Consider the following 25,794-nt stretch of genomic DNA (forward strand, 5'->3'; position numbering starts at 1 on the left):
CCAACCTCATTTACCAGCCCCAAAACCTAAATATTCCCCAAACATCCCAACAGCATTGCATTGGCTGGATTTGGATTGGTCATGGTGGGAGGGACAGGATTGAAGAAAATCATTTTGTGTTGATGCACTGAAAAATAAGCATCGGCATGAAATGTAATGAGGATCCCCAGTAACTGGGGTTCTTAGCCCAGGTTGGGATCTACATGCAGGAGTATGGTCCGGAGATCATTACAGAAGATAACAAAGTGAAAAGTGTCACCACGGCTCTAGAAGAGGTCACCTTCCACAATGATGTCTCAGAGCTGAGAAACTTTAACTGATTCATGGCAATGCTCTGTAAGTGATTTGAGGACACACTGGCTGACCACAAAGCTAGAGACCATCAGCCAAGGATAGAGAAGGTTGACTAAGTACACACATGAGTTTTCGACCTGGCTTACAGGCTCACCGACTGCCCACAAAACATCCTGATCAGATTCTTCAAAGATGGGCTGAGCGATGAGGTCTGCAACACATGCACCTCCAGGGGCACTCCACCCTCCCTTTCATAGCTGGTACATTCTGGCAGAGAAGATGGAAATTGACCTAGCTCAAAACAAGTATCAACCAGGGTACGAGTGTTGAAAATATTTTCCAGAGAAGAAGGAAGTCCCAAAAGCGCAGCCAAGCATCCACTGTCCATCACCTGTTTCAAGCGCAAGAAGGAGGGGCACCAGACTGCTGAATGTAAAGTCAACTATCCTGCTCGAAAGGTGACCTCAGGTCCCACAAAGAAACCTGTCAAGCTGCCACTGCAAACCTATGAGACAGACCTGGAAGAAGTGGAGGTCAACTCCGACAGCAAAGGGCCATCGGGAGAATCATATGATGACTCCTTGGTAATTGGCCCAGTTAACTGTGACAGTTCCCATTGAACCTGTAGTCCAATCCTCAGGACAAAAAGTCAATCTACTGGCCTGGAATGGAAAAAAAATGTACAGTATTGGGATATGTACAGACGGTGCCGCAAATATGACTGGACATCTTTCAGGAATTGTTGCAAAGGTGAAAAAACGTTGGTCACCCAGACATTTTGTCTACATACTGCATTATACATCATGAGCAACTTGCGGTAAAAAATGTGCCCAAAACTGCACAAAGTATTATCACATATTATTAAAATTCAATACAAAGCACTCAATTCTCGAATGCTTGAGGCATTTTGTGAAGAAATGGGTTCTGGGTATACCTTCTTCTGCACACTGAGATGAGATATATTTCAAAGGGCAAAATACTAGCCCAATTGTTCGCCCTGCATGAAGTTAAATTATTTTTCCAGCAACAAAATAATTCAAAATTTCAAGAACTCTTGTCTGACAATGAGTGGGTAGCCAAGCTTGCATTCCTGGCAGATATTTTTTCGCTGTTAAATGAACTAAACATATTCTTGCCAGGACGACTTAAGGACATGTTCATACAATGACGTAAAATGGATGCTTTTCAAAAGAAAATATTACTGTGGCAAACACGCAGATGTTTTCAAATTTTGATGAATATATGAGAGAGAAGGATGTCAACTAGTAGGTGGTAACTGTTGTTCAATAGCATTTAAATTAATCACAGAATTTTTTTTAAAATTATTATTATTATTATTATTATTATTATTATTATTATTATTATTAATTAGATTTGTATGCCGCCCCTCTCTGAAGACTTGGAGAGGCTCACAACAAGAAAATAATACAACTCCAATATGTAACATGGACATACCTGGGGAAGCCCATGATTTTGGTTATTATTACCCAAAGAAAGAAGATCCTACCATGGCACTATGTGGATAATAAAACAATTTGCAGCAAACATTAAAGATAGCAATTTAAGCATGAATGAAAAAGAAAGCTTCATTGATCTATCATCCGATTATTATTATTATTATTATTATTATTACAGTGGTACCTCGAGATACGAGTTTAATTCGTTCCGGACCTGGGCTCTTAAGTCGAGCAGCTCTTATCTCGAACGACTTTTCCCCATAGGAATTAATGTAAATAATTTTAATTGGTTCCAGCCCTCAAAAAACTCACAAAGTTAGTCTAAATTATGCAGAAAGACATGTTTTTAATGAAGAAATGTACATGTACATATAAATGAATAATGAAGTTTCTTTCACTTAACTTGTAAACTTTCTTAAACTTTTAAATTTACATATGTTCAACTTCTCTGCCACCCAATCCTGTAGGACAGAGGTCCCCAACCCTTTTTGCACCAGGGACCGGCTTTAAGCGATGAAGAGAGGAATGGGTGAATGAATGGACGGAGGGTGGGAAGGAAGGAAGGAAAGAGGGAAGGGACAGGAACAGAGGAAGGAAGCAAGGAAACTTATGAAAGGGGAGAGTAAGAGAGGAATGAGTGAAGGGAGGGAGGGAGGGAAGAAGGTGGGAAGGAGAAAGAAAAGAAGAAATAGAGGAAGGGAAGGTAAAAGAGAGAAAGAAAAAGAGCAAGAAAGAAAGCAAGCAAGAAAGAAAGAAAGAAAGAAAGAAAGAAAGGGGGAAGGGACAGGAACAGAGGAAGGAAGCAAGGAAACTTATGAAAGGGGAGAGTAAGAGAGGAATGAGTGAAAGGAGGGAGGGAGGGAAGAAGGTGGGAAGGAGAAAGAAAAGAAGAAATAGAGGAAGGGAAGGTAAAAGAGAGAAAGAAAAAGAGCAAGAAAGAAAGCTGCAAGCACCCCCCCGAGTCCCCCAGGCCGGCTGCAACCTTTTAAAACACGCGCGCCGCTTCGCAGCTGTCTCCTGAAGCCGAACACGGAAGTTAGCGTTTGGCTTCAGGAGACAGCTCCTTGGCGCTTGTATCTCGAATTTGGGCTTGTAAGTAGAACAAAAATATCTCTCCCCTCCCAGCTCTTATCTCGAGTTGCTCTTAAGTAGAGCAGCTCTTATGTCGGGGTTCCACTGTATTATTATTATTATTTATTAGATTTGTATGCCGCCCCTCTCCGAAGACTCGGAGTGGCTCACAACAACAAAACAGTACAAATCCAATAGTTTAAAACAATTTAAAACTCTTAATATAAAGAACAATCATACATCTCATACAAACCATACGTAAAGCGGAAATGGCCCAGGGGAATCAATTTCCCCATACCTGATGGTAGAGGTGGGTTTTAAGGAGTTTGCAAAAAGGCAAGGAGGTTGGGGGCAGTCCTAATCTCTGGTGGGGAGTTGGTTCCAGAAGGTCGGGGCCGCCACAGAGAAGGCTCTTCCCCTGGGTCCCGCCAGATGACATTGTTTCGTCGACGGGACCCGGAGAAGGCCAACTCTGTGGGACCTAACCGGTCACTGGGATTCGTGCGGCAGAAGAAGGTTTCGGAGATATTCTGGTCCAATGCCATGAAGGGCTTTATAGGTCATAATCAACACTTTGAATTGTGACCGGAAACTGATCGGCAACCAATGCAGACTGCGGAGTGTTGGTGTGACATGGGAAGCCCATGATTGTTCTCGCAGCTGCATTTTGCACAATCTGAAGTTTCTGAACACTCTTCAGAGGTAGCCCCATGTGGAGAGCATTACAGTAGTCGAACCTCGAAGTGATGAGGGCATGAGTGACTGTGAGTAGTGACTCCCAGTCCAGGTAGGGCCGCAACTGGTGCACCAGGCGAACCTGGGCAAACGCCCCCCTCGCCACAGCTGAAAGATGGTTCTCTAATGTAAGCTGTGGATCGAGGAGGATGCCCAAGTTGCGGACCCTCTCTGAGGGGGTCAATAGTTCCCCCCCAAGGTGATGGACGTACAGATGGCATTGTCCTTGGGAGGCAAAGCCCACAGCCACTCCGTCGTATCAGTCTCAATGCTAAATTCCAGTCATCCATATCAAGAGCTCATTTTTTGGCTCTCCATAAAAAGTGAATACCCATTGCTGAGTGAAAAAGCAATGACATTTTTTGTTCAGTTTTCAACAACATATTTGTATGAAAAAATGTTTTCATGTCACGGCAATTAAAACCTGGTACCGGCCTCAGCTTGAAATAAAAATGGATCTCCATCTTGCAGTAATATCATTGACACCAAAAATCCATAAACCTATTTCAAACAAGCAGGAACAAATATCACACTAAAAATGTGTAATAATTAAATAAGCTTTAATTATTTTGTAATAGTTAAACTACTTTAATAATTTTGTTACAACTAAACAACCTTTAAAGATGATGTTATGATTAAATAAGTATTTATGATTTTGTTATAATGGAAGTTTTCTGCTCATTATTTTACAAATGTATTTATCTTTTTAAAAAATTCATATTTGTAGTTCGTGGGATTTAAAATTTTGAATTAGTGATCTCTGAGGTTAGAAAGGTTGTCGATGCTTGTCCTAGATGATATGCTGGATACTGGAACCATGGCAGAGCATGTGAAGTTGGTTAGAGCAGTACTGAAAAAAACCTAAGATTGTCCAGATTTACTTGAAGCTTTGGTTTGCCTGATTCTTGGTGATGGTTAGCTCCACCCTTTATGGAGAAGGGGTGTTGGTCTTACCTGATCCGCTTCTTCTTATAGCATGGAACTAACCTCCAATCCCACCCAAAGTTAGTTTGGTCTGGGCTTCGGGACATCAAATTGTTTCCTTCTACTTTGCTTGACCTGGCTACAAGCCTAGTCTGTCTATCATCCTTCGTCAAAGAGGGGTAATTAAGACAGGAGGATGAAGAAATACAATTTGACAAACTCAGTCCTCATTGGTTGAAGGGATGGTTCATCCCATTAGAAGTTAGTTCCACCCTACGAGATGTATCAGGTAAGACCAACGCCCCTTTAATTCAATCTGTTTTGCACTATATAAATGTCTCTAAATTATGTAAAATACATAATCCCTAATACTTAGCTCCCTAATACTTAGAGTACTACTATAGAATCAGTGCTGGAGTAGAAGATTTGGAGATTCAAAACATTATTAATTATAAACTGTTAAGATTTTACTTTGAGAAAAGTTCCACTGTATTTAATGAATGTGTACATATACATATATTTAAAGTATGTCCTGCCTTTTTATTGAACTAGTATATAGATTCAGCAGACCTCGAACCTGCTATGGAGGCTGAGAATCCAGTGAGATTCCATCAGGCCTGGCAGAAGCTATGTAAAGCAGAGTAAGCAAGTACATTTTTCTTCAGCTTCCACCCCAATTTACCTCGTTGGTTCTTGTTTTTAATTTTATAAATAAATGCATTTTAATTGTATTTAAAACTAAAAGTTGAACATTTGATATGTCATTGTGTAGAGCATACTTGGACCCAACTCTTGTTATGCATTTCTGGAAATCTCAGCCTTATTTTTGCTGAAGTATTTTTATTAGGTCTTTTGAGTTATTTAGTTTTTGCTAATGTCCTAAACTATGAATTGAAGTAAGTTATAATAAAAAAGAAATCTTTAGTTTATGTTCTTTGGTAATATTATTATGTGAAAAAGAAACAGGTTTAAAAAACAATTTTAAAAAATTGTCCTTAGAATGAGCTCACACCTTATGTATGATAATGGTAGGTTTGAAATAATGTACACTGATAAAGTGTTAAGTATATACACCAACAGATTAAAAACTCAGATAAAAGGTCCTTTGTGTTCTACTTATCAGGTATAAGTCTCAAATCTAAATTATGCTTGAATTTTGTATTGTGTATTATTTCAGTTGCATATTAGTACCTGGAGGTTTCGGCCAAAGGGGAACTGAAGGAAAACTTCAAGCCATTTCATGGGCAAGAAAAAAGAAAAAGCCTTTTCTTGGTAAGAATGTACACAGGAGATGAAGTGATTTTAGTTTTGTTGCATAATAAATGTTATGTTCCTGAGGATTGGAGAATGGCCAGTGTTGTGCCTATCCACAAGAAGGGCAGTAGAGAAGAGGCTGGTAACTACAGGCCAGTTAGCTTGACATCAGTTATAGTTAAAATGATGGAGACTCTACTCAAAAAGAGGATAAACCAGCACCTAAAAAACAATAACTTATTGGACCCAAATCAGCATGGCTTTACTGAAGGCAAATCGTGTCAGACTAATCTCATTGATTTCTTTGACTATGTCACAAAGGTGTTGGATCAAGGTGGTGCCGTGGATATTGCCTATCTGGACTTCAGCAAAGCCTTTGATACGGTTCCACATAAAGAGCTGATAGATAAATTAGTGAAGATTGGACTTAATCCCTGGATAGTTCAGTGGATTTCAAGCTGGCTGAAGCATAGACATCAGAGAGTTATTGTTAATGGCGAGTATTCTGAGCAGAGACAGGTTACAAGCGGTGTGCCACAAGGGTCTGTTCTGGGTCCTATTCTTTTTAATATGTTTGTGAGTGATATAGGGGAAGGTTTGGTAGGGAAGGTTTGCCTATTTGCCGATGACTCTAAAGTGTGCAATAGGGTCCAGGTACAGACCCTGGAGGGGTCTGTAATATGGTAAATGATTTAGCTTTACTAGATAAATGGTCAAAGCAATGGAAACTGCAGTTTAATGTTTCCAAATGTAAAATAATGCACTTAGGGAAAAGGAATCCTCAATCTGAGTATTGCATTGGCAGTTCTGTGTTAGCAAAAACTTCAGAAGAGAAGGATTTAGGGGTAGTGATTTCTGACAATCTCAAAATGGGTGAGCAGTGTGGTCGGGAAGTAGGAAAAGCAAGTAGGATGCTTGGCTGCATAGCTAGAGGTATAACAAGTAAGAAGAGGGAGATTGTGATCCCCTTATATAGAGCACTGGTGAGACCACATTTTGAATACTGTGTTCAGTTCTGGAGACCTCACCTACAAAAAGATATTGACAAAATTGAATGGGTCCAAAGACAGGCTACAAGAATGGTGGAAGGTCTTAAGCATAAAACATATCAGGAAAGACTTAATGAACTCAATCTGTATAGTCTGGAGGACAGAAGGAAAAGGGGGGACATGATTGAAACATTTAAATATGTTAAAGGGTTAAATAAGGTTCAGGAGGGAAGTGTTTTTAATAGGAAAGTGAACACAAGAACAAGGGGACACAATCTGGTTAGTTGGAGGAAAGATGAAAAGCAACATGAGAAAATATTATTTTACTGAAAGAGTAGTAGATGCTTGGAACAAACTTCCAGCAGACGTGGTTGGTAAATCCATAGTAACTGAATTTAAACATGCCTGGGATAAACATATATCCATCCTAAGATAAAATACAGAAAATAGTATAAGGGCAGAGTAGATGGACCATGAGGTCTTTTTCTGCCGTCAGTCTTCTATGCTTCTATAATTAATAAAATTTGTTCAAAGCAGATTTCCCAGGCTTGTGAATCTCCAATTTGAAAACAGAATTGCCAGTTCAGAAGCTTGTGAGCTCTTAGGGCATTTCATGAAGCAGCTCTGTCAGAAAGATCGTGGGAGCTGTGGAAATTGAACTGGCTTCTACTTCAGTGGAAAAATTGCACAAGCAGGTTTACAGCTTGTCCTCTGTTTCCTTAAACAATTTGGTTTCTAGTTTTTTCCTCTGCTGCCTAGTGATAGGGTGGTACCTCTTCCTGACGTACACAGCTTCATTGTGGAGTTGCTTTGCCATTTCCACAATTTATTTATTTATTTATTCATTCATTTGTCCAATACACAAATACATAGGAGGAAAATTGACATGAAGTAATATATATAAGGATAAAAGTTAAAATAGAGGAGAAGATATATGAAAGGAAGAAAATATATATGATATATGGGATAAAGGAAAGACAATTGGACAGGGGACGAAAGGCACACTAGTGCACTTATGTACGCCCCTTACTGGCCTCTTAGGAACCTGGAGAGGTCAATCATGGAGAGTCTTAGGGAGAAATGTTGGGGGTTAGGGGTTGACACTATTGAGTCCGGTAATGAGTTCCACGCTTCGACAACTCGATTGTTAAAGTCATATTTTTTACAGTCAAGTTTGGAGCAGTTCGTATTAAGTTTGAATCTGTTGCGTACTCTTGTGTTGTTATGGTCAATTTAAAAAAAATGATTTTTTTTTTAATAACAGGGAGGAAAATATAAAGATACAAAGCCTTGGTTGGCTTCAGGGTGGCCTCATATTGGCCTTCTGTTGACTCTAGAGAGCAATAGGGTGCAAAGAACAAAGAACAACTTCCAACCAGGTCTTACTTGTTGTACAATTACCAGTCAGAGAGCAACAAAGCCCTTTTTATCCCCCTTTCCATTTTTGTTACTTACAGGAATTTGTTTGGGAATGCAGCTGGCAGTACTGGAATTTGCAAGAAACTCTCTAAACTGGCAAGGTATGTGCTTAATCAATCTATTTTACATCTAATTATTTGAGGGCAATCCCTACTCAACTTAGTAAAAATCTAGTAACTATAGGCTCTGTAAGTGAAGAAATCTCCACTTAGAGAAGGAGATAGTTCTTAGTTGCATTCCCTAATTAATCACACTGAGGGAATAAAGCAAGATAATTGTATGCAGCAGAATTGTTCCCTCCCTAGGAAAAGCATGTCGGGAGGAATCCAGAAAAAGAATTAATGTTGAGTTTTTAAATAGAATTATCTCATTATTTTTCAATAATATGTTACTTATATCATGTTTCCCTGAAAATAAGACCCGGTGTTATTTCTGCCCCAAAATAAGGACCAGGTCTTATTGTGGGGGAATGTCTTACTCACTTACCTTAGGACCACCACAGCCAAGCCTCCCATGGCCTGACACCTGCCTTGACACTGCCAGACTTCTTTTGTGTCTCTCATAGCCATTTGCAGCCAGATGTCACATGGCTTGTCACACTGGTGCCGCCGCTTATGGCAGGAGGCTGTGTGGTTTATTGTGCTATTGCACCCACAAGCAGCAGGTGGCACAATGAGACTTGTGGAGGTCTGCCACAAGTGACAGCATTGGTGTGATACGCCACATGGCATCTGGCCACAAAAAGCCACAAACGGCTGCAGAAGTCGGGTAGCGGCATAGCCAGTCTCGGGGTGTGGGAGGCCTGGCTGCAGTGGTTCTAAGGTAAGCTGGATGTAGGATGTATGGGGCAGCTCCACCCTCTATACTCTCCTAGCTTGATTTTTACACCTGTACCTCGCCCCATTTTGGACAACCAGACAGTGGGTGAAGCTTAATTAGGGTTTATTTTAGGGCTTATATTAGGTGCAGGCAGGGGTGGGCAGCAGGCAGGACCAGTCAAGCTGTGGGCCCAGATCTAGCTGACCATTCCCCCTCCCATCTTCCTCCTCGGAAAGGGGCAGGGAGACCAGCACTGGCAGGAGTTGCAGGGGGCCCTTTTCCTCCCCCCTCTTTTCTCAACTGCTGATTGGCATCCATTTGCATAGCTACCCAGCCTGAGGCAGGGGGTGACCCAGGAAGGAGAGTGCGGGAAACACGAAGCAAATTGTCACCCCAGAGAGAGACAGTGGTGAGGTTGTACGTCGAGGACTTAACAGTTTACTTAAACTATGATGATCATTCAAGCCCCTCCCACCTGGTCACATGGCCAGCAAGCCACACCCACAAAATAAGCCACAGCCACAGTGTGGCAGTAAAAATTTTGGCTGCCCATTATTGGGTGCAGGTGGCTGCCCATTATTGGGTGCAGGTAGCTGTGGCAAGGAAGGCGTTTGCACAGGTCTGCCTGGTACACCAGTTGCAACCCTATTTGGACAGGGAGTCATTACTCACAGTCACTCATGCCCTCATCACCTCGAGGTTCGATTAATGCAACGCTCTCTACATGGGGCTACCTTTGAAGAGTGTTCGGAAACTTCAGATCATGCAGAATGCGGCCGCGAGAGCAATTGTGGGCGTTCCTAGATTCACCCATATCTCGTCAACACTCCGTGGCCTGCACTGGCTGCTGATTAGTTTCTGGTCACAATTCAAAGTGTTGGTAATGAGCTATAAAGTCCTACAAGACATCGGACCACAATACCTTCGGGACCGCCTTCTGCCGCACGAATCCCAGCGGCCGATTAGGTCCCACAGAGTTGGCCTTCTCCAGGTCCCGTCGACTAAACAATGTCGTCTGGCATGCCCCAGGGAAGAGCCTTCTTTGTGGCAGCCCCGGCTCTCTGGAATCAACTCCCCCTGGAGATTGGAACCGTCCCCACCCTCCTTGCCTTTCGTAAGTTGCCAGGCATGGGGTAATTGAGGTATCCCCTTGCTAATATGATTTATGTATGGTATGATTGAGTTGTATGGTTATTTTAACAATATGGGTTTTTAAATGTCTTTTTAAGTATTGGATTTGTTACATTGTTTATTATTGTTGTGAGCCGCTCACAAGAGGGGCGGCATACAAGTCTAATAAATAATAATAATAATAATAATAATAATAATAATAATAATAATAATAATAATAATAAATTATTATTATTATTATTATTATTATTATTATTATTATTATTATTATTATTATACCAAAACTATTAAAACTAATACATAGGCTTAATGTTCCTTATTATTCATTGTGACTTTTAAGCATATGCGCAAAGTAAGAAAGCATTGGGAAGTACTGCATTTATAAATGCGCATCTGTATGTTTGCTATCATTTATCAGTTTTTTAATTATTATTTTTTGCACAGATGCAAATTCAACAGAATTTGACCCCAGTACAAAGAATCCTGTTGTAAGTATTGATTCCTCCTTCTATTTAAACAGGTATTAGACTCTGCCATGACCAATTCCAAGGAATCTGTTGCAAGCATGGTTAAGAATACCTCTGAATCAGTCACTTTTTTGCATAGATCTTACACTGAATTTTATGAGCAGTCCAAATGACCTGATTTTCCACTTGTACTCATAGTATTTTCTTTCCATTTCTTGTTTTTTTTCCTAATTTCAAATTAAATAAAACTAACGTTTGGACAAATCCATTTAAAATCTGTTGAAGAATACTAAAAAAATACAGACCACCCATAAATTCATTTTTATATAATCATTTAAAGCAGACATTTATGCCAGACCAATTTCTTATGAAATGACAATTATGAATGGATGCTTCTCTCAACTCTCTAAGGTCACACATAACTGTAGAACATGCATGCTTAACTTTTGCTAGGACTGTTAGCTCAAAAAAACCAATGGTTTGAATGTGGTAGGTGCCAAAATTAAGACAAAAAGAGTTCTGCTACTAAGTTTAGCACCTTTTAAAGAAATTTGATACATTAAATTATTTAGTCCAAGCAGTTATTAAACAGTAATCCAGGGATGAAATTCCGCAGGTTCTGACTGGAGAGCTGGTAGCGGAAATTATGAGTAGTTCGGAGAACAGGTAGTGGAAATTTTGAGTAGTTCAGAAAGCCACTAGTGAAAATTTTGAGTAGTTTGGAGAACTGGCAAATACCAGCTTTAGCTGGCCCCAGAGCGGGGTGGGAATGGAATATTTTGCAATATCCTCCCCCCAGGGGTGAGGAGGGAATGGGAATATTGCAGTATCTTTTCTATGAAGTGAGGTGGGAATGGAGATTTTGCAGTATCTTTTCCCTGCCATGCCCACCAAGCCACGCCCATAGAACTGGTAGGTAAAAATTTTGAATTTCACCCCTGCAGTAATCTAATACATTGTGTTGCATAATGTTTGAGGTAAGCAATAAAATAATTGCTCAGTAAATCAAGACTAGTAAAGAAAGTGCAATATTGCATGATTACAATGAACATATACTGTATTATTAATCAATACAGAACAGGACTTTGTTACTGTATTAGGTTAGAATGTAAAATTATCAATGATTAGTTGCTATAATGAAAATATTTTGTGCTCAGAGGGTACTGACTACAACTTATGTAATTCCTTATATGGTTTGGATATGTACCATATAAATAGTCCCTACAAGGAGTAATTTTGAGAACCAGTAGCGTCAATTTTGAGTAGTTCAAACAACTAGCAAATACCACCTATGGCTGGCCTCAGAGGGGTGGGAATGGAGATTTTGCAATATCCTTTCCCCAGAAATGGGGATTTTGCAGTATCCTTCCCCTGGAATGAGGTAGGAATGGAGATTTTGCAGTATCTTTCCCCTGCCACGCACACTAAGCCACGCCCACCACCACACTGATAGAACCGGTAGTAAAAAAAAAATGGATTTCACCACTGATCGCTAATATTGCCTGTTACCTCTTTTATGTCATTCAAGGATCCATTTCTTTCAAACCACAAGTCAATGAATTATTGTATTTTTGTTGTATAAGACGCACCCCCCCCCCAAATAAGTGGGCAAAAAATTATTTATTTATTCAATTTCTATTACGCCCTTCTCCTTAGACTTAGAAAATATCTGTGCATTTTACATACAGTAGTGAATGTTGCCGAAGCCCTGCCCACCCACTGGCCCCTAACCTTCAGACTCTGCCTCTCAGCAATTTGCCTCCTTGCAGCAAACAGCCTGGGCAACTTCAGCACAGCCTGATTTAGCACAAGTTGGATCTGCTTCCCAGAATATCACCTATCAGCTGTTCCAGGATGCAAGGATCACTACTGCCCATTGCTGCTGTTGCCTCCTATCACGACTGCTGCCTATCGCCACCTCTGTGTGCCTCATTTTTGGCCTTTACGTGTCCCATTTTTGGCTTCCATGTGTCCCATTTTTTACCTATTTCAGGTGGCCTATCCATGCCACCTGGAATGGGCCAAAAATGAGGTATATTGAGGCTGAAAATGCAGTGCAGAGGACAAACACAGGATGTGCAGAAGCCGAAAATGGGGTGTGTGGAGGCAGCACTAAGCCTCAGGGGTGATGTTTGCGATGGGTGGTGGTGATCCGCAAGAATGTCCAATCTCTAGCACTGAGAAAGCCATCCACCCCACCCCAATTAGGAAAAAGGAAACTTCAAGTTCACAAAAGATCAAATACAGTTAACTGGAAAGTGATCACTGTCAAGGATACTGGCAATTTTAAATCTGAATAAGTGACTTAACAGATTTGATGAGATGGCTACCTATTAATTCAGTGATTCTCAACCAGGGGTCACAACCTCTTTGGGGGGTCAAAGGACCCTTTCACAAGGGTCACCTAAGACCATTGGAAAACACATATTTCTGATGATCTTACGAACCAAGACATCACCCTCTATCTGTCTCCAACCAGATCCACCCACATGCAAATAGACTACAGAAAGAAAGAAAAAACACCTTCAGAATTTGAACAGAAGCTGAATCTTTGGCACTGTACATGTGTCATCATCTTGTTTTGGCTTTTTTTTAATTTTTAAAAAAATATTTGGCACATGTGCACGCAAAGCGCATGCACGCCCATGAGTCAGAGCCACGCAGCGCAGGAGGAAACGAACTGGCAGCGAGGTAAGTTAGAACCCACCCCAGAGTTTCCTAATAATTGTATTATTTTATGGTTAGGGGTCACCACAACATGAGGAACTGTATTAAAGGGCCGCGGCATTAGGAAGGTTGAGAACCACTGTAAATTAATGGTAGCAAATCTAGGTCCAGACCAAAATGTATTTTTCCACTAGATAGAAACTATACGACATGGTTGACTGAATAAAGATTTAAAATTTGTTATATTTATTTATTATTTATTTATTGTAATTTTAATATATTTAAATATTTAAGCCAACCATAGATTTGAATAGCTTCCTCCTTTGTCCTTAAATTATCAAGTTGATAAAGATATTTCTTTGTTATCACAAGATAACAATATTATCCATTACCAGTCTATATGTCCAGCAAGTGCTTCCAACAATCACTATATGGGCACATGGGTAAGAATACTGCAGGACCTTTATATAGGTTTCAAGTTTAGTCCTGCTTTTCTAGGAACCCTGATATCGCCTCCTGTGTTATCCAAATGAAGAAAAAGCAAAAGGGCATGGGTGGCCATTAAAAACCACCGTGACCTCATGACATTGAATAAAAGATGTCAATTACATCAATCACATTATATACATGACTTTATCATGACATTTGCTCTCCTTTACCACTGTATGGTTAGTCATGCTAAAAGAAGACTCAGAAATACAACCTGTTCTATGCTGTTTCTGTTTGTATGCAAATGTCAGCTGCCACCTTCTGCTTGCTGTACTTCACTGCTATGCGGTGACAGAATGCCGTGAACTGTGGAGAGGGAATGAAGGGGGGAATGCTTGGGAAATCGAAAATAAATGCTGGATCTTAAGGTCACCCAGCTGGAAGAAGGAGGGAGCCACATATCAAACTGTGTTTGGATTAATCATTATGAAAACATCTTGCATGGACTTGATTGGTTACACTGGGGTGGGCAATTTTTACTATGCAATGCTACAATACTCTTGACCTCTAATAAAATTATACCTTTCTCAACAAATGGAGCCAAGGATCTTTTCTATTTAGAGGTTCAAGTTGTAAACAGTCTGACAGCGTAGGTGCTTTATTGATATCTGTTGAAGCTCATTCACCCCTTTTTAAATTTTGGGATTAGATTGTAAAATGATGCATCATATCTTCTACTGAAAATGACATGTATTCCTCCTGCTCTCCTTGGGTATACTCAGCTTTATGTCAACACTATCCTTAAATAAACATTTTTAAATCTTACTTATCATTAAGTCTTTGTTATCAGACACCTTTCCCCCAGGCTCTTTATATTTTATGTTTGATATGTATGTGTTGTTTGGTTTTTAAATATGATAGGGTTTTATATGCTTCTTTTTTAATATTAGATTTGTTTCGCTATAATATTGTTTTTTTATTGTTGTTGTGAGCCGTCCCGAGTCTTCGGAGAGGGGCGGCATACAAATCTAATAAATTATTATTATTATTATTATCACTAAGGGATATATTCAGCCAGGTTTAAAACCAATTTGGGAGGAAAGCTACCACGTAAGGGGGCTAGATCAAGATGGTGCCCAATTCTTCATCTTGCTGCCTATCTTGGAAGCATGGTTGAATTACAGGAGCATTGTGTGTGTTTCATCTCTTGGTAATTTAAAATTGATTCTCATTAGATTCCTTTCACAATGCCTTATTTTAATGAGATTCTCCTGTAGATAATCTAATCTAGATAATGTCCTAATCTATGCACATTCTCAAGAAAGCTTTATGTAGTAATCACCATGCTTTTCAAGTAGAAAGTCTGTTTTGAAGATATGGAGGAAAAAGGGATACACACACTCTGTAATTCATATCTAGAGAGGCCTTCTAGTAATCATCCAATCATACAGATGGAGGAAAGAGCTTTTTCAGTAGAAGATATCCTCTGGAGAGAGAATTACTATTATTTAACACTGAAAACTTTCTCATTTTTTGGGTTTTTAAATATTGCTATATTTAAGCATTTTAACTATTTTAAGATGCTTTCAGGAATTACTGATTGGAATGTATAATTGTACTTGTATGTTTAGATTGTAATCATTCATATATTTATTATGTTTTAGCTATTCTCAAAATTCTGTTTGGCCATTAAGTAGGTTAAGAATAATTTTTAGGAACAAAAAAATACATGATCATTCTAGATGGCAGATGTCAACTACTTCCAAGTCAATTTCTTTACCAACTCCCTGCCGTAACCTGGTATCTTTCAGAAAAAGTAAATACTGTATTCCTTCTCTTTCATTAGCCGTCAGTCAGATTTAACAGGAGTCTGATTATATCATGATCAGTCTGTGAATTTGAAAAGCATAAGCATATGTAACCATCGATTTGGTTCATACAAAATGTTACCATAATTTAGTTTATTTGTAATCCATCAAGTGTCTTTATGAGTGTGTGTGCCCATGCATTCGTGTTGGCTCCAAGCAATTGTATGGATTTGTCCATGCAGTTTTCTTGGTAAGGTTTTTTGAAGTGGTTTACCATTGCCTTCAAGTCATAAAAAGGAAGGTTTTTTTTAAGCTATAAGTGAACAAAAGAAGTTATTATTCAGTGTAATGCTTAAATCAAAACTGGGGAGCCAAGAATATAACTGTCATGTGTTACAGAAGAAGAAAAGTTCATTTTTAGGATTTAAAAAAAAAACATTTCTGCTCTCTAAATAAATTTAGAAATTTAAGGTGTGATAGTAGCAGCTATTGAGGTGAGGATAATCTTTTCATGTATTATATGAAAGCATCCAGTAACTAATGCTGTAAATTCACTTTAGTTATTTTTTATATGAACCATGTACCCTGCATTTAAATCCAAAGAATTTTACTTTGTCTTTTAGTGACCTTTAGTTTAGAATTTAAAGAAGTAGGTCTTCTGAAATATTAGCCACCTGGAGTCATGTATTTGAGATGTAAATCTCTGTAAATCAAATAAATAAAAAAAATATAATATGGATAGTATTTCATGTTTTACTGCTGTTTTGGAACAAATCTTACTTAAGTATGAATATAAATAAATATTGTTTCCCTATTAAATATTAGGACTGATTACTAGAACTCTTTTAGGAATATATTTGCCATTTTGATTTCAATGATAAATTAGTTGCTGGTGGAGGCTAGCTTTATTATATGCAGCATTTCAATAGAAATACAAGTAGATTTATAGGCATGTATTTCATTTTTTCTGTGTTTTGTTTGTCTTAAGATCATTGATATGCCTGAACATAATCCTGGTGACATGGGAGGAACAATGAGACTAGGGAAAAGAAAAACTATGTTTAAGACAGAAGACTCTTTGTTAAGTAAGTCATTGCATTTTTGGTTGGATCTTTTGCTTTAGTGTTCAAACCATATTATAGTTCAAATATATAAACTCTTCAATATCTTGTCTTGAATCTTAATTATAACTCCTGTTAAGCTTCTGCTTTCAGAAATCACTAGAAAATCTTAAGAGATATTGCAGGATGTAGTTGTCCTTCATATTAGCATTCTGAAGGATGTAATTACTACCTATTGCTGGTGCCTTCTTTAAAAGATTAGATGTAAATCTGTATTAGAAGCAGAATCTCCATCACTATCATCATTCAAGGAGCAAAACAAAATGAAGCATTTCTCTCAGTTTATTTAATTTAATTTAATTATCTTGCAAGGATACTGTAGCAGGAACAAGGTGCTTCTTTCACCTTTTGACAAATCATTGATCTAGGCCAAACAAGCCTCCTATCCAAAAGCAGGATGATGAAAGGAAGGGATCAGTGGCATCAGAAGAATTGGGTTCATGATTAAACAAAGCCAAGATTCATTTCCTACAGCAGAGTTTTAAACATCCCAACTTGGAATCTATAATGCAAGGAGTTGTTCTGGACAACAGTCACTCATTTTTAATACTTCTTTTTGGAAAAGCTATTGAGAAGTTGGTGGAGAGTCATCAGTTTGAAATTCTTCTGGTTCTTCCTGTATGGGTGGTTTCATTCAGTATTGTCAGGCAGAGGGTAAATACTTTGAGCTTTCTTATTTTGACGGCCTCACACTTGGCCCTTTCTCCATTCTTTATAAAAATTTATATGAACCCATTGAGGGGAACCTCTGTCAATTGGTGGTAAAGTATCATCATCGTGCTAAGTATACAGAGAGTCCTTGACTTAAGGCAACAGTTGGGACTAGAATTTTGGTCACTAAGCAATTCTGTTGTAAAGTGAGATGCCACATGACTGTTCCTAGTGACAGCAATCCCAGCAATTCACATTGTTAACAAAATTGTATTGGTCATTAGCTTAAGAACCACAAGACATTTCAGACTTGGTTGCTCCCAGTCCTGAGCCTCAGGAAGATAAGTGACTCCCTCCAACTTCCCCCATCTATCTGTCTCCCCTGGTTTCTTCTTTATTTCACTTGGATAGTCTTGCACAGTTAATTTCTTCATTATATCAGGACTTCTGTGTTCAAGTCGTCTATGCTATGTGTGAATGCAGTTTGAAAGTTTTTTTCACCTTGGAGTATTAACTACCTGATTACAGTTCAGTTGATATACAGTAGTTTATCTGTAATTTTAGTCTTTGCAAGTAAAATATCCCCTTCTGTGATGATACAAATGTACAATTTAAAGATCATTACATTGCCTTATTTTGTGAGCTTCTTCACATAACACTGAATACCACTGAAAAACAAAAACAAAAAATTCAAGAAAAAACCATCATGTCTGTGCAAAGATCTCTCTGACAAACTGAAAGACAGAAAGGCAGAAAATGGAAAGAGGGAAAAGGCAGAGTATCATCAGCAATCTGCAGAGGTGAAGTCAGGAAAGCAAAGATTCCGAATGAACTAAGGCTTACTGCAAAAGTCATAGATAATTTAAAAAAAGTTTCTTCCAACATATTAATAACAAGAAAAAAGTCAAGGAAACAGGTGGTTCAATAAAGAGAGAAGATGGCAAGGGAGTAACAGGCAGTAGGGAAAAAGCAGAGCTGCTAAACTCATTTTTTGCATCAGTCTTCACACAAAAAGAAATTATATCTCAACATTCCAAAATAGCTACTGTAAAAGTCAAACCAGAAATAAAAATTCAAATAAACAAGAAAACAGTAAGAGAACACTTTTCTGGCCTTGATGAATATAAATCACCAGAACATGACAGATTACATCTCAGAATTCTGAAGGAGCTGGCAAATGTTATCTCAGAAACATTGTACCATATTTTTCAAAAATCCTGGAACACTGGGGAAGTATCTGAGGATTGGAAAAGGGCTGGTGTAGTCCGCATCTTCAAGAAAGAAGGAAACAGACCCAGGAAACTACAGACCAATCAGTCTAACATCAATACCTGGAAATATCCTGGAAAAATAATAAAAAAACAGATCTATGAACAACTAGAAGCAAATAAAGTCATAACTAGTAGTCAGCATGGGTTTGTTCAAAACAGATCATGTCAAATCAATCTTTTTTCATTCTTTGATAACGTCACTAAATGCTGTATGGACATGGTATACTTGCGTAGATTACTTGCAGGACCACCTTCTTCTGTATGAGTCCCAGCGACCAGTTATGTCCCACAGAGTCGGCATCCTCCAGGTCCTGTCAAGTAGACAATGTTGCTTGGTGGGGCCTAGGGGAAGAGCCTTCTCTGTAGGCCCCTGGCTCTCTGGAATCAGCTTCCCCCAGAGATTTGCACTGCCCCCACCCTCCTTGCCTTCCGCAAGAGTATTAAGATTCATTTATGCCACCAGGCTTGGGGTGATTAGATCCCAGCTCCCTGGCTGACAAATGTTTGTGTGGCTGTTGTCTGAATGTGTATGATTGGTTTTTAATGTAACTGGGGATTTTAGATTGATTGTTTATTTAGTTTTAATTAATTGGATTTAGCTATTGCATTTTGTTGTTTCTTTTTATATGTTGTAAGCCGCTTTGAGTCCTTGGATAAGGGCGACATCTAAATCTAACAAACAAACAAACAAACAAACAAATAAATACTTAGATTTTAGTAAGGTATTTGACAAAGTAGACCACAATCTACTTCTTGGTAAGTTAGAAAAAATGTGGAGTAGACAACATCACCAAAAGATAGATGTGTAGGTGGCTGACAAACTGTACTCAATGATAGTCTTTGTGTGATATGCACCTGGAAAGAAGTAAACAGTGGGGTACCACAGGGCTCTGTTTTAAGCCCAGTACTTGGCATACAAATCTAATAAATAAATAAGTAAATAAGTAAATAAGTAAATAAATAAATAAATAAATAAATAAATAAATAATAATAAAATAATAAAAATAATAGTAATAATAGTAATAGTAATAGTAATAGTAATAATAATAATAATAATAATAATAATAATAATAATAATAATAATAATAACAACAACAACTTCATAAATGACTTAGGGGAGCGACTAGGAGTACTCATCAAATTTGCAGATGATACTAAACTGGTGGGAATACCCAACACCCCAGAAGACAAACTCAGGATCCAAAAAGATCTTGACAAACTTGAACAATGGGCTTTATCGAAAAAATGAATTTTAATGTAGAGAAAAGCAAAGCAGGAAGAATCAGGATTTAGGCAGGAAAAATCAAAGGTATAAGTACACATTAGGAATGGCCTAGTTCAAAAATAGTAACTGTGAAAGAAACCTTGGAGTCCTAGTGGATGATCATTTGCATATGAGCCAGCAATGTTCAGTAGCAGCCAAAATGCTAAATGCTGTTTATTGTATACAGTTTTATAAACAGAGACATAGAATCAAGATTAGTGCTGTTTACAAATTCCTAGTAAGACTATACCTGGAACACTGCAACCAATTTTGGTCACCATACTACAAAAAAGATGTTGAGATTTTGGAAAAAGTGCAAAGAAGAGTAATTAAGATAATTAAAGTCCTGGAAACTAAACCATATGAAGAACAGCTGCAATTTTTGGGTCTTGCTAGTCCAGGGGTCTGCAACCTTAAACACTCATAACCATTTGGACTAGGGGTAGGCAAAGTTGGCTCCTCTATGATATGTCTACTTCAACTCCCAGAATTCATGAGCTAGCATGATTAGCTCAGGAATTCTGGGAAGTCCACAAGTCATAGAAGAGCCAACTTGGCCTACCCCTGATTTGGACCCATTTCCCACAGAAAACTAAACACCAGGAGCCACAAAGTCTGGGTTGGCATGGCCAACTCAACATCACTCACTTCCAACCAGTCACATGACCACCCAGTCATACCGACCAAGGTTTTGTGAATCCAGGTTTTCTATGGGAAACAGGTGTCTTTCTCTTTCGCACCTCTCTCTCTCCCTCCTCTCTTTCTTTGTTATCTCTCTCTTTCTGTCATCTTTCTCTTTCTCCACTGCACTGCTCAGAGAGTCCAACGTGGGTAATACTTCAGCCTTATTGGCAGGGACTGAGTTAAAAATTAGCATAATTATTATGTCCCGCCCACCACTGCCCCCTCTTAGCCAGTTTTAAAAACTCAGTCATAGAGTAGGGACTATGAGTTTTGTTCTCTCCAGTTAGGAGATATGCTTCTGTTTCTTTAAAACTAATCTTTTCTTCTCCCTTTTTTTATCTCCCTCTGCAGGAAATAAAAGCTGGAGTTCCTGGACTGAGAGCCTCTGCCCTCTGGGGTATCGTTCTCCAACTCTTCACCCCTGAGAAGCCTCTGCTCCCCGGAGCAAGCTTTGCTGACAGAGTGCGCTGGTATGGGGTCACTGACATGAGCGATCAAACCCCCCTCCCCAATTAGACCCAGGTACCTCCTTGGGTGGCCAGCGTGAGGCAGCACCTCCGGATCGGTTGCTATGCCGAGTGTGAGGAGTCCCGGCTGTCTCATTCCATTCAAAAGCTTGTAAAACAGCTATTTAGCGGCTAAAAGGACCGCAATTTAATCGCGGCGGCAGGGAAGCCTTGTAATTGCCGAGCAGGAGTGGATTGCCCCCATCAGCACGGGGAGCACTAAATTGCCGAGAGGGGGCTGGAACGCCGCCCCAGAGCTAACCGGCAAAATGGCAAATTATGGGGATTAAAGATTCTCCTTGCCTCGTTAAGGGACAATTTTCTCCTCCTGCCTGACGTCACGGTCGCCATTTTAGCACAGTGACTCAGCTACTTAAAGTTTTCCCCAGCTGCCATGTTTTGGAGACTAACAAGAGTTGCATGACAACGAGGTCAGTCAACAGACTTCTCAAGTCATAGACCAATCAGCCACTAGGGGGCGATGATGCGCTTTTTAGGCGTCACAATTTGCTTAGTCATTTTGCAATCTACTGGCCTCGTGAATAATCTCCTTGTTTGCTGTCTGTGAGTAATTATATGATTATGTCGCAGTTACCACAAAACCCCCCTAGTGAGCTTAAAGTTCCCTCAACAAAATCTAAGGGGAAATCCTACCAGTCCTCAGCACTAAAAGAGGCTGAGAAAAAGATTAAAGCCTTAGAAGCCCAATTGGAAACAACCAAGGCTAAGAAGGGCCCTAGCCCCTCAAGCAGTCTTCCCCCACGTCAACAGAGCCCCTCGGTCTCAGAGATTCCAATGGAGACCTTTCACTTCACAGGTGCAGGGGGATTGTCACCTGATCGCCCTTTAAGTGCACCACCTGCAGAAGGCTTTCAGAGGGCAGAATGGTCCAGACCAGCTATACAGCCAGGGTCTCAACCATCTTCAGCTGCAGCAGCCACATTCACACCAACTGCAGCGGGCCTTAGAGGGCCCATGGACAATTGGCAAACAATGTCTCCATCCTTGCAGGATATGATTGCTTCAGTCTACTCTCAGGGCATTGCAGTGGGTGCCCAGCAGAGGCCTTCCACTCTCCCTAGGCTTACCAGACAGGATCCTTGGACTGTACCTGAGGTGGCCACATCTGTGCATGATTCCTTCCAGGAGGACCAAGACCTGGGTGAAATGCCCATGGACCAGGAGGATGAGCTTTCAGGAGATGAAGCCACCTTGCCTGAGCAACCTCCGTTAGCAGGTCTATTCAAGCAGTCTCTCTTCAGAGTTCTGTTAAATAAGGCCAAAGCCACTTTGACTCCTGATAACACTGCAAAGCCAGCAGCTCAGGATGTGGGCATCATGCCAGCAGCCAGACTCATCAACGAGCCACAGAAGGAGTCTGAGCACATCCCTGCAATACCCATCTTTGCAGAGAACATCAAAAAGCCCTGGAAGCAGCCAACTGCAGCCCTAGGACCATCAGCCTGGGACAGGAAGTTCTATACATTTGACACAGAGGTGGAGGATCTACTCCAGTATCCCTCGGTGGATACACCAGTAACATCCTTGATGTCCAATGCAGTCGTGCCATCTGACATGGCAGATGGACTGAAGCCGGATGATAGAAGGGCGGAGAACATGATCAGACGAATTCATCAGCTGTCCGCCTGGTCACTCAGAGCGGCATCGGCCGCATCTGTCTTTAACAGGGCCTCCATCCTATGGTTGAAGGATATGCTTGCCAGACTAGGCCCGGAAGATGCCAGGCTCCGCCAAGATGTTAATAAGCTTATTGCTACTACAGAATTCTCCGCGGATGCCACTTTAGCGGCAGCTAGGTTCTCCTCCCGCACCTTGGCATCGAACTTATCAGCTCGACGCTTGCTTTGGCTCCGTTCGTGGCAGGCAGACGCCAAATCGAAATGGCGCCTCGCTGCGGCCCCGTATCAGGGCTCTCAACTCTTTGGCGAATCCCTAGACAAGGTCCTCATTGAGGATAGGGACAAGAAAAAAGTTTTGCCACGATCAGCAAGGCGTCAGGATAGGCGGGGAGCCCCTTATTACCGCAGGCAGTCCTTTCGTTCTGACCCCGCCTCATCTTCATCCCCGGTCACAAGACCTTACGGTCAGGGGACCTATACACCCACCTATCGCACTGACTGAGGAGGCTATGGGAACAGAAATCAACAGTTCCAACAATCCCGTAGACCATTTCGAGGAGGCAATAGGGGAGGCTATCGAAAGCAGAAGTGACTCCTCCCAGGGCAGTCCCATCGGTGGGCGCCTGCAGTGCTTCACCGAATTTTGGGAGTCCATATCCACAGACGTCTGGGCCTTGGACACCATAGCTCAGGGTCTTCAACTAAGATTTCTACACCGGCCTCCCAACAGGTTTATAGAAACCTCATTGAATCAACCACAAAAGCGAGCCATCATCCTGCAGGAGGTTCAACACCTCCTCGACATAGGAGCAATAGAGCCTGTACAAACGCGTCAGGAGATGCTGGGATTCTATTCCATCGTGTTTGTGGTACCCAAGTCTTCCGGCGGCTGCCACCTAATTTTAAACCTGAAACAGCTGAACCTTTACATCAGGTACCAATGCTTCAAAATGCATTCTCTGCACACTATTCTAGCATCTATCCGCCACCGGGACTGGATGACCTCCATCGATCTCAAGGAGGCATACCTCCATGTCCCGGTCCATCCACACCATCGACAATTCCTCCGTTTCTCTCTTCTCAACCAGCACTTCCAGTACAAGGCCATGCCCTTCGGTTTGTCCTCAGCTCTGAGGACATTCACCAAAATTTTGGACGCTCTAACAGCAAGCCTCAGGGCTCAATCCATCCGTCTTCTAGCATACCTAGACGACGTTATCATTCTCTCCAGAAGCCCTCAACAAGCCAGACAAGACCTGGCCCGGACAATAGATTCACTAGAGAGGGCAGGGTTTACCATCAACCGAGCCAAGAGTCATCTAGAACCGACTATGCGCCTGCTCCATCTGGGCGCTATAATAGACTCTTCGACAGGCCTAGTCTTCCTCTCATCAGAGAGGAGGCAGAAGATACGGGCACTGGTTCGTTCCATCTCCCGTCGCAACAGGACCTCCCTAGCACAGCTGTCTCAACTGCTAGGGATGTTCATCTCTTGTATCAACATTGTTCCTTGGGCCCGGCTTCACGCTCGCCCCCTTCAATGGTTCCTCCTCCCCTTCCAAAGGGCTCGTCGCAGCAACTCAAAAAGACAAGTGCACCTGACCATTACAGTTCGCCTTTCCCTCACGTGGTGGACCTCACCGGCCTTAACCAAGGGCTCCCCCTTCTTGGCTCACCAGGAGGTGACGATAACCACCGACGCAAGTCTTTCCGGCTGGGGGCGCACTCACGGGGACAGGTGGCCCAGGGCAGGTGGTCCCCAGCAGACTTGGAGGATCCCAATATCAACAGGCTGGAGTTACGAGCGGTGTTCAAAGCTCTACAGTCATTCTCGGACATGGTAGAGGGCCAACATGTCCTAATCTTAACGGACAACGTGGCAACAAGGGCACATGTGAACCACCAAGGTGGCACACGCTCAGACCGCCTGATGCAGGAGGCCCACAAGCTAATGTCATGGGCAGAAAGACATGTAGCATCGATCCGAGCGGAGCATATCTCGGGGATAGAAAACACCCAGGCGGACTGGTTGAGCCGGACGACAATCGATCCCGGGGAATGGACATTGAACCCGGAGGCGTTCCAACTAATAGTGCAAAGGTACGGAGTACCAGTAGCGGACCTCTTTGCCACACAACACAACCGGCAATTGCCCAGATTCTTCTCCCGATTTCCGACACCAGAGGCCGAGCAGGTCAATGCACTGCTATCACCATGGCCCAAGGGGCTTCTGTACGCTTTCCCCCCAGTCTGTCTATTACACAGGGTGGTGGCCAAGATCATTTCCGAGGAGGCGGACATTCTCCTTGTAGCTCCTTACTGGCCCAGGCGCCCCTGGTTTGCCGACCTGATGGGATTGTCAATCTTACCACCATGGAGAATCCCACTTCAACGGCTGGTCCTGACACAGGGATCAATAGTGCATCCAGACCCACAGTGGTGGAAGCTTGCCGTGTGGAGGTTGAAGGGAACCGCATGAGAGAGAAACAGGTTCCAGAAAGTGTCATTAACACCATTCAAGCAGCACGGCGACCATCAACGACGCGTATTTACCAGGCTACCTGGGCGGCATACTGCACCTTTTGCAGAGCTCAGGGAATCACGCCCTTGTCGTCCTCAGTACTACATCTCCTGGAATTCCTCCAGAAAGGACTAGACCAAGGGTTGACGCCCAACACACTCCGACGACAGGTGGCGGCGATAGCAACAGTTCTCCGACCAGACCCGTTTTGTGCAATTTCTCATCACCCTTGGGTGAAGGACTTCCTACGAGGAGCAGCAAACCTGTCTCCTCCCGTCATACACCACTTTCCATCCTGGGACTTACCATTGGTTCTAAGGGCGTTAACAGGACCCCCCTTTGAACCTTTGAGGGAAGTATCACTTCGTTTTCTCTCAATAAAAGTAGCTTTCCTAGTAGCCATCACCTCGGCCCGTAGGGTCTCGGAACTTGCAGCACTATCGGTTTGGCCGGACCTCTGTGTTTTTCATCCAGACAGAGTGACTCTGCGTCTGGACCCCTGTTTCATACCCAAGGTTAACACCAGGTTTCACAGAGCCCAGGACATTGTCTTACCAGATTTTTGCACACATGGCTCTCACCCATCAGAGCTGCGGTGGCATAAGGTGGACGTGAGAAGAGCAGTTAAGATTTATATTCGCCGCACTAGCACCTTCCGAAAGTCGGAGGCCC

General features: G+C 41.4%; 1 protein-coding gene across 4 annotated transcripts in view; it reads left to right on the top strand.

Moving 5' to 3' along the window:
• The window catches only part of CTPS2 (CTP synthase 2), a 121,512-nt gene that overhangs the window by 74,167 nt on the left and 21,551 nt on the right, over positions 1-25,794 (top strand). For all 4 annotated transcript variants that reach the window (XM_070750778.1, XM_070750777.1, XM_070750781.1 and 1 more), the window contains 5 exons: positions 5,034-5,122; positions 5,659-5,753; positions 8,182-8,244; positions 10,538-10,581; positions 16,453-16,549. In XM_070750778.1, the coding sequence (XP_070606879.1) occupies positions 5,034-5,122; positions 5,659-5,753; positions 8,182-8,244; positions 10,538-10,581; positions 16,453-16,549 (388 nt within the window). The remainder of the gene's footprint in view (positions 1-5,033; positions 5,123-5,658; positions 5,754-8,181; positions 8,245-10,537; positions 10,582-16,452; positions 16,550-25,794) is intronic.

The sequence above is a fragment of the Erythrolamprus reginae genome, chromosome 4, assembly GCF_031021105.1.
Source record: "Erythrolamprus reginae isolate rEryReg1 chromosome 4, rEryReg1.hap1, whole genome shotgun sequence".
Lineage (NCBI taxonomy): Eukaryota > Metazoa > Chordata > Lepidosauria > Squamata > Dipsadidae > Erythrolamprus > Erythrolamprus reginae.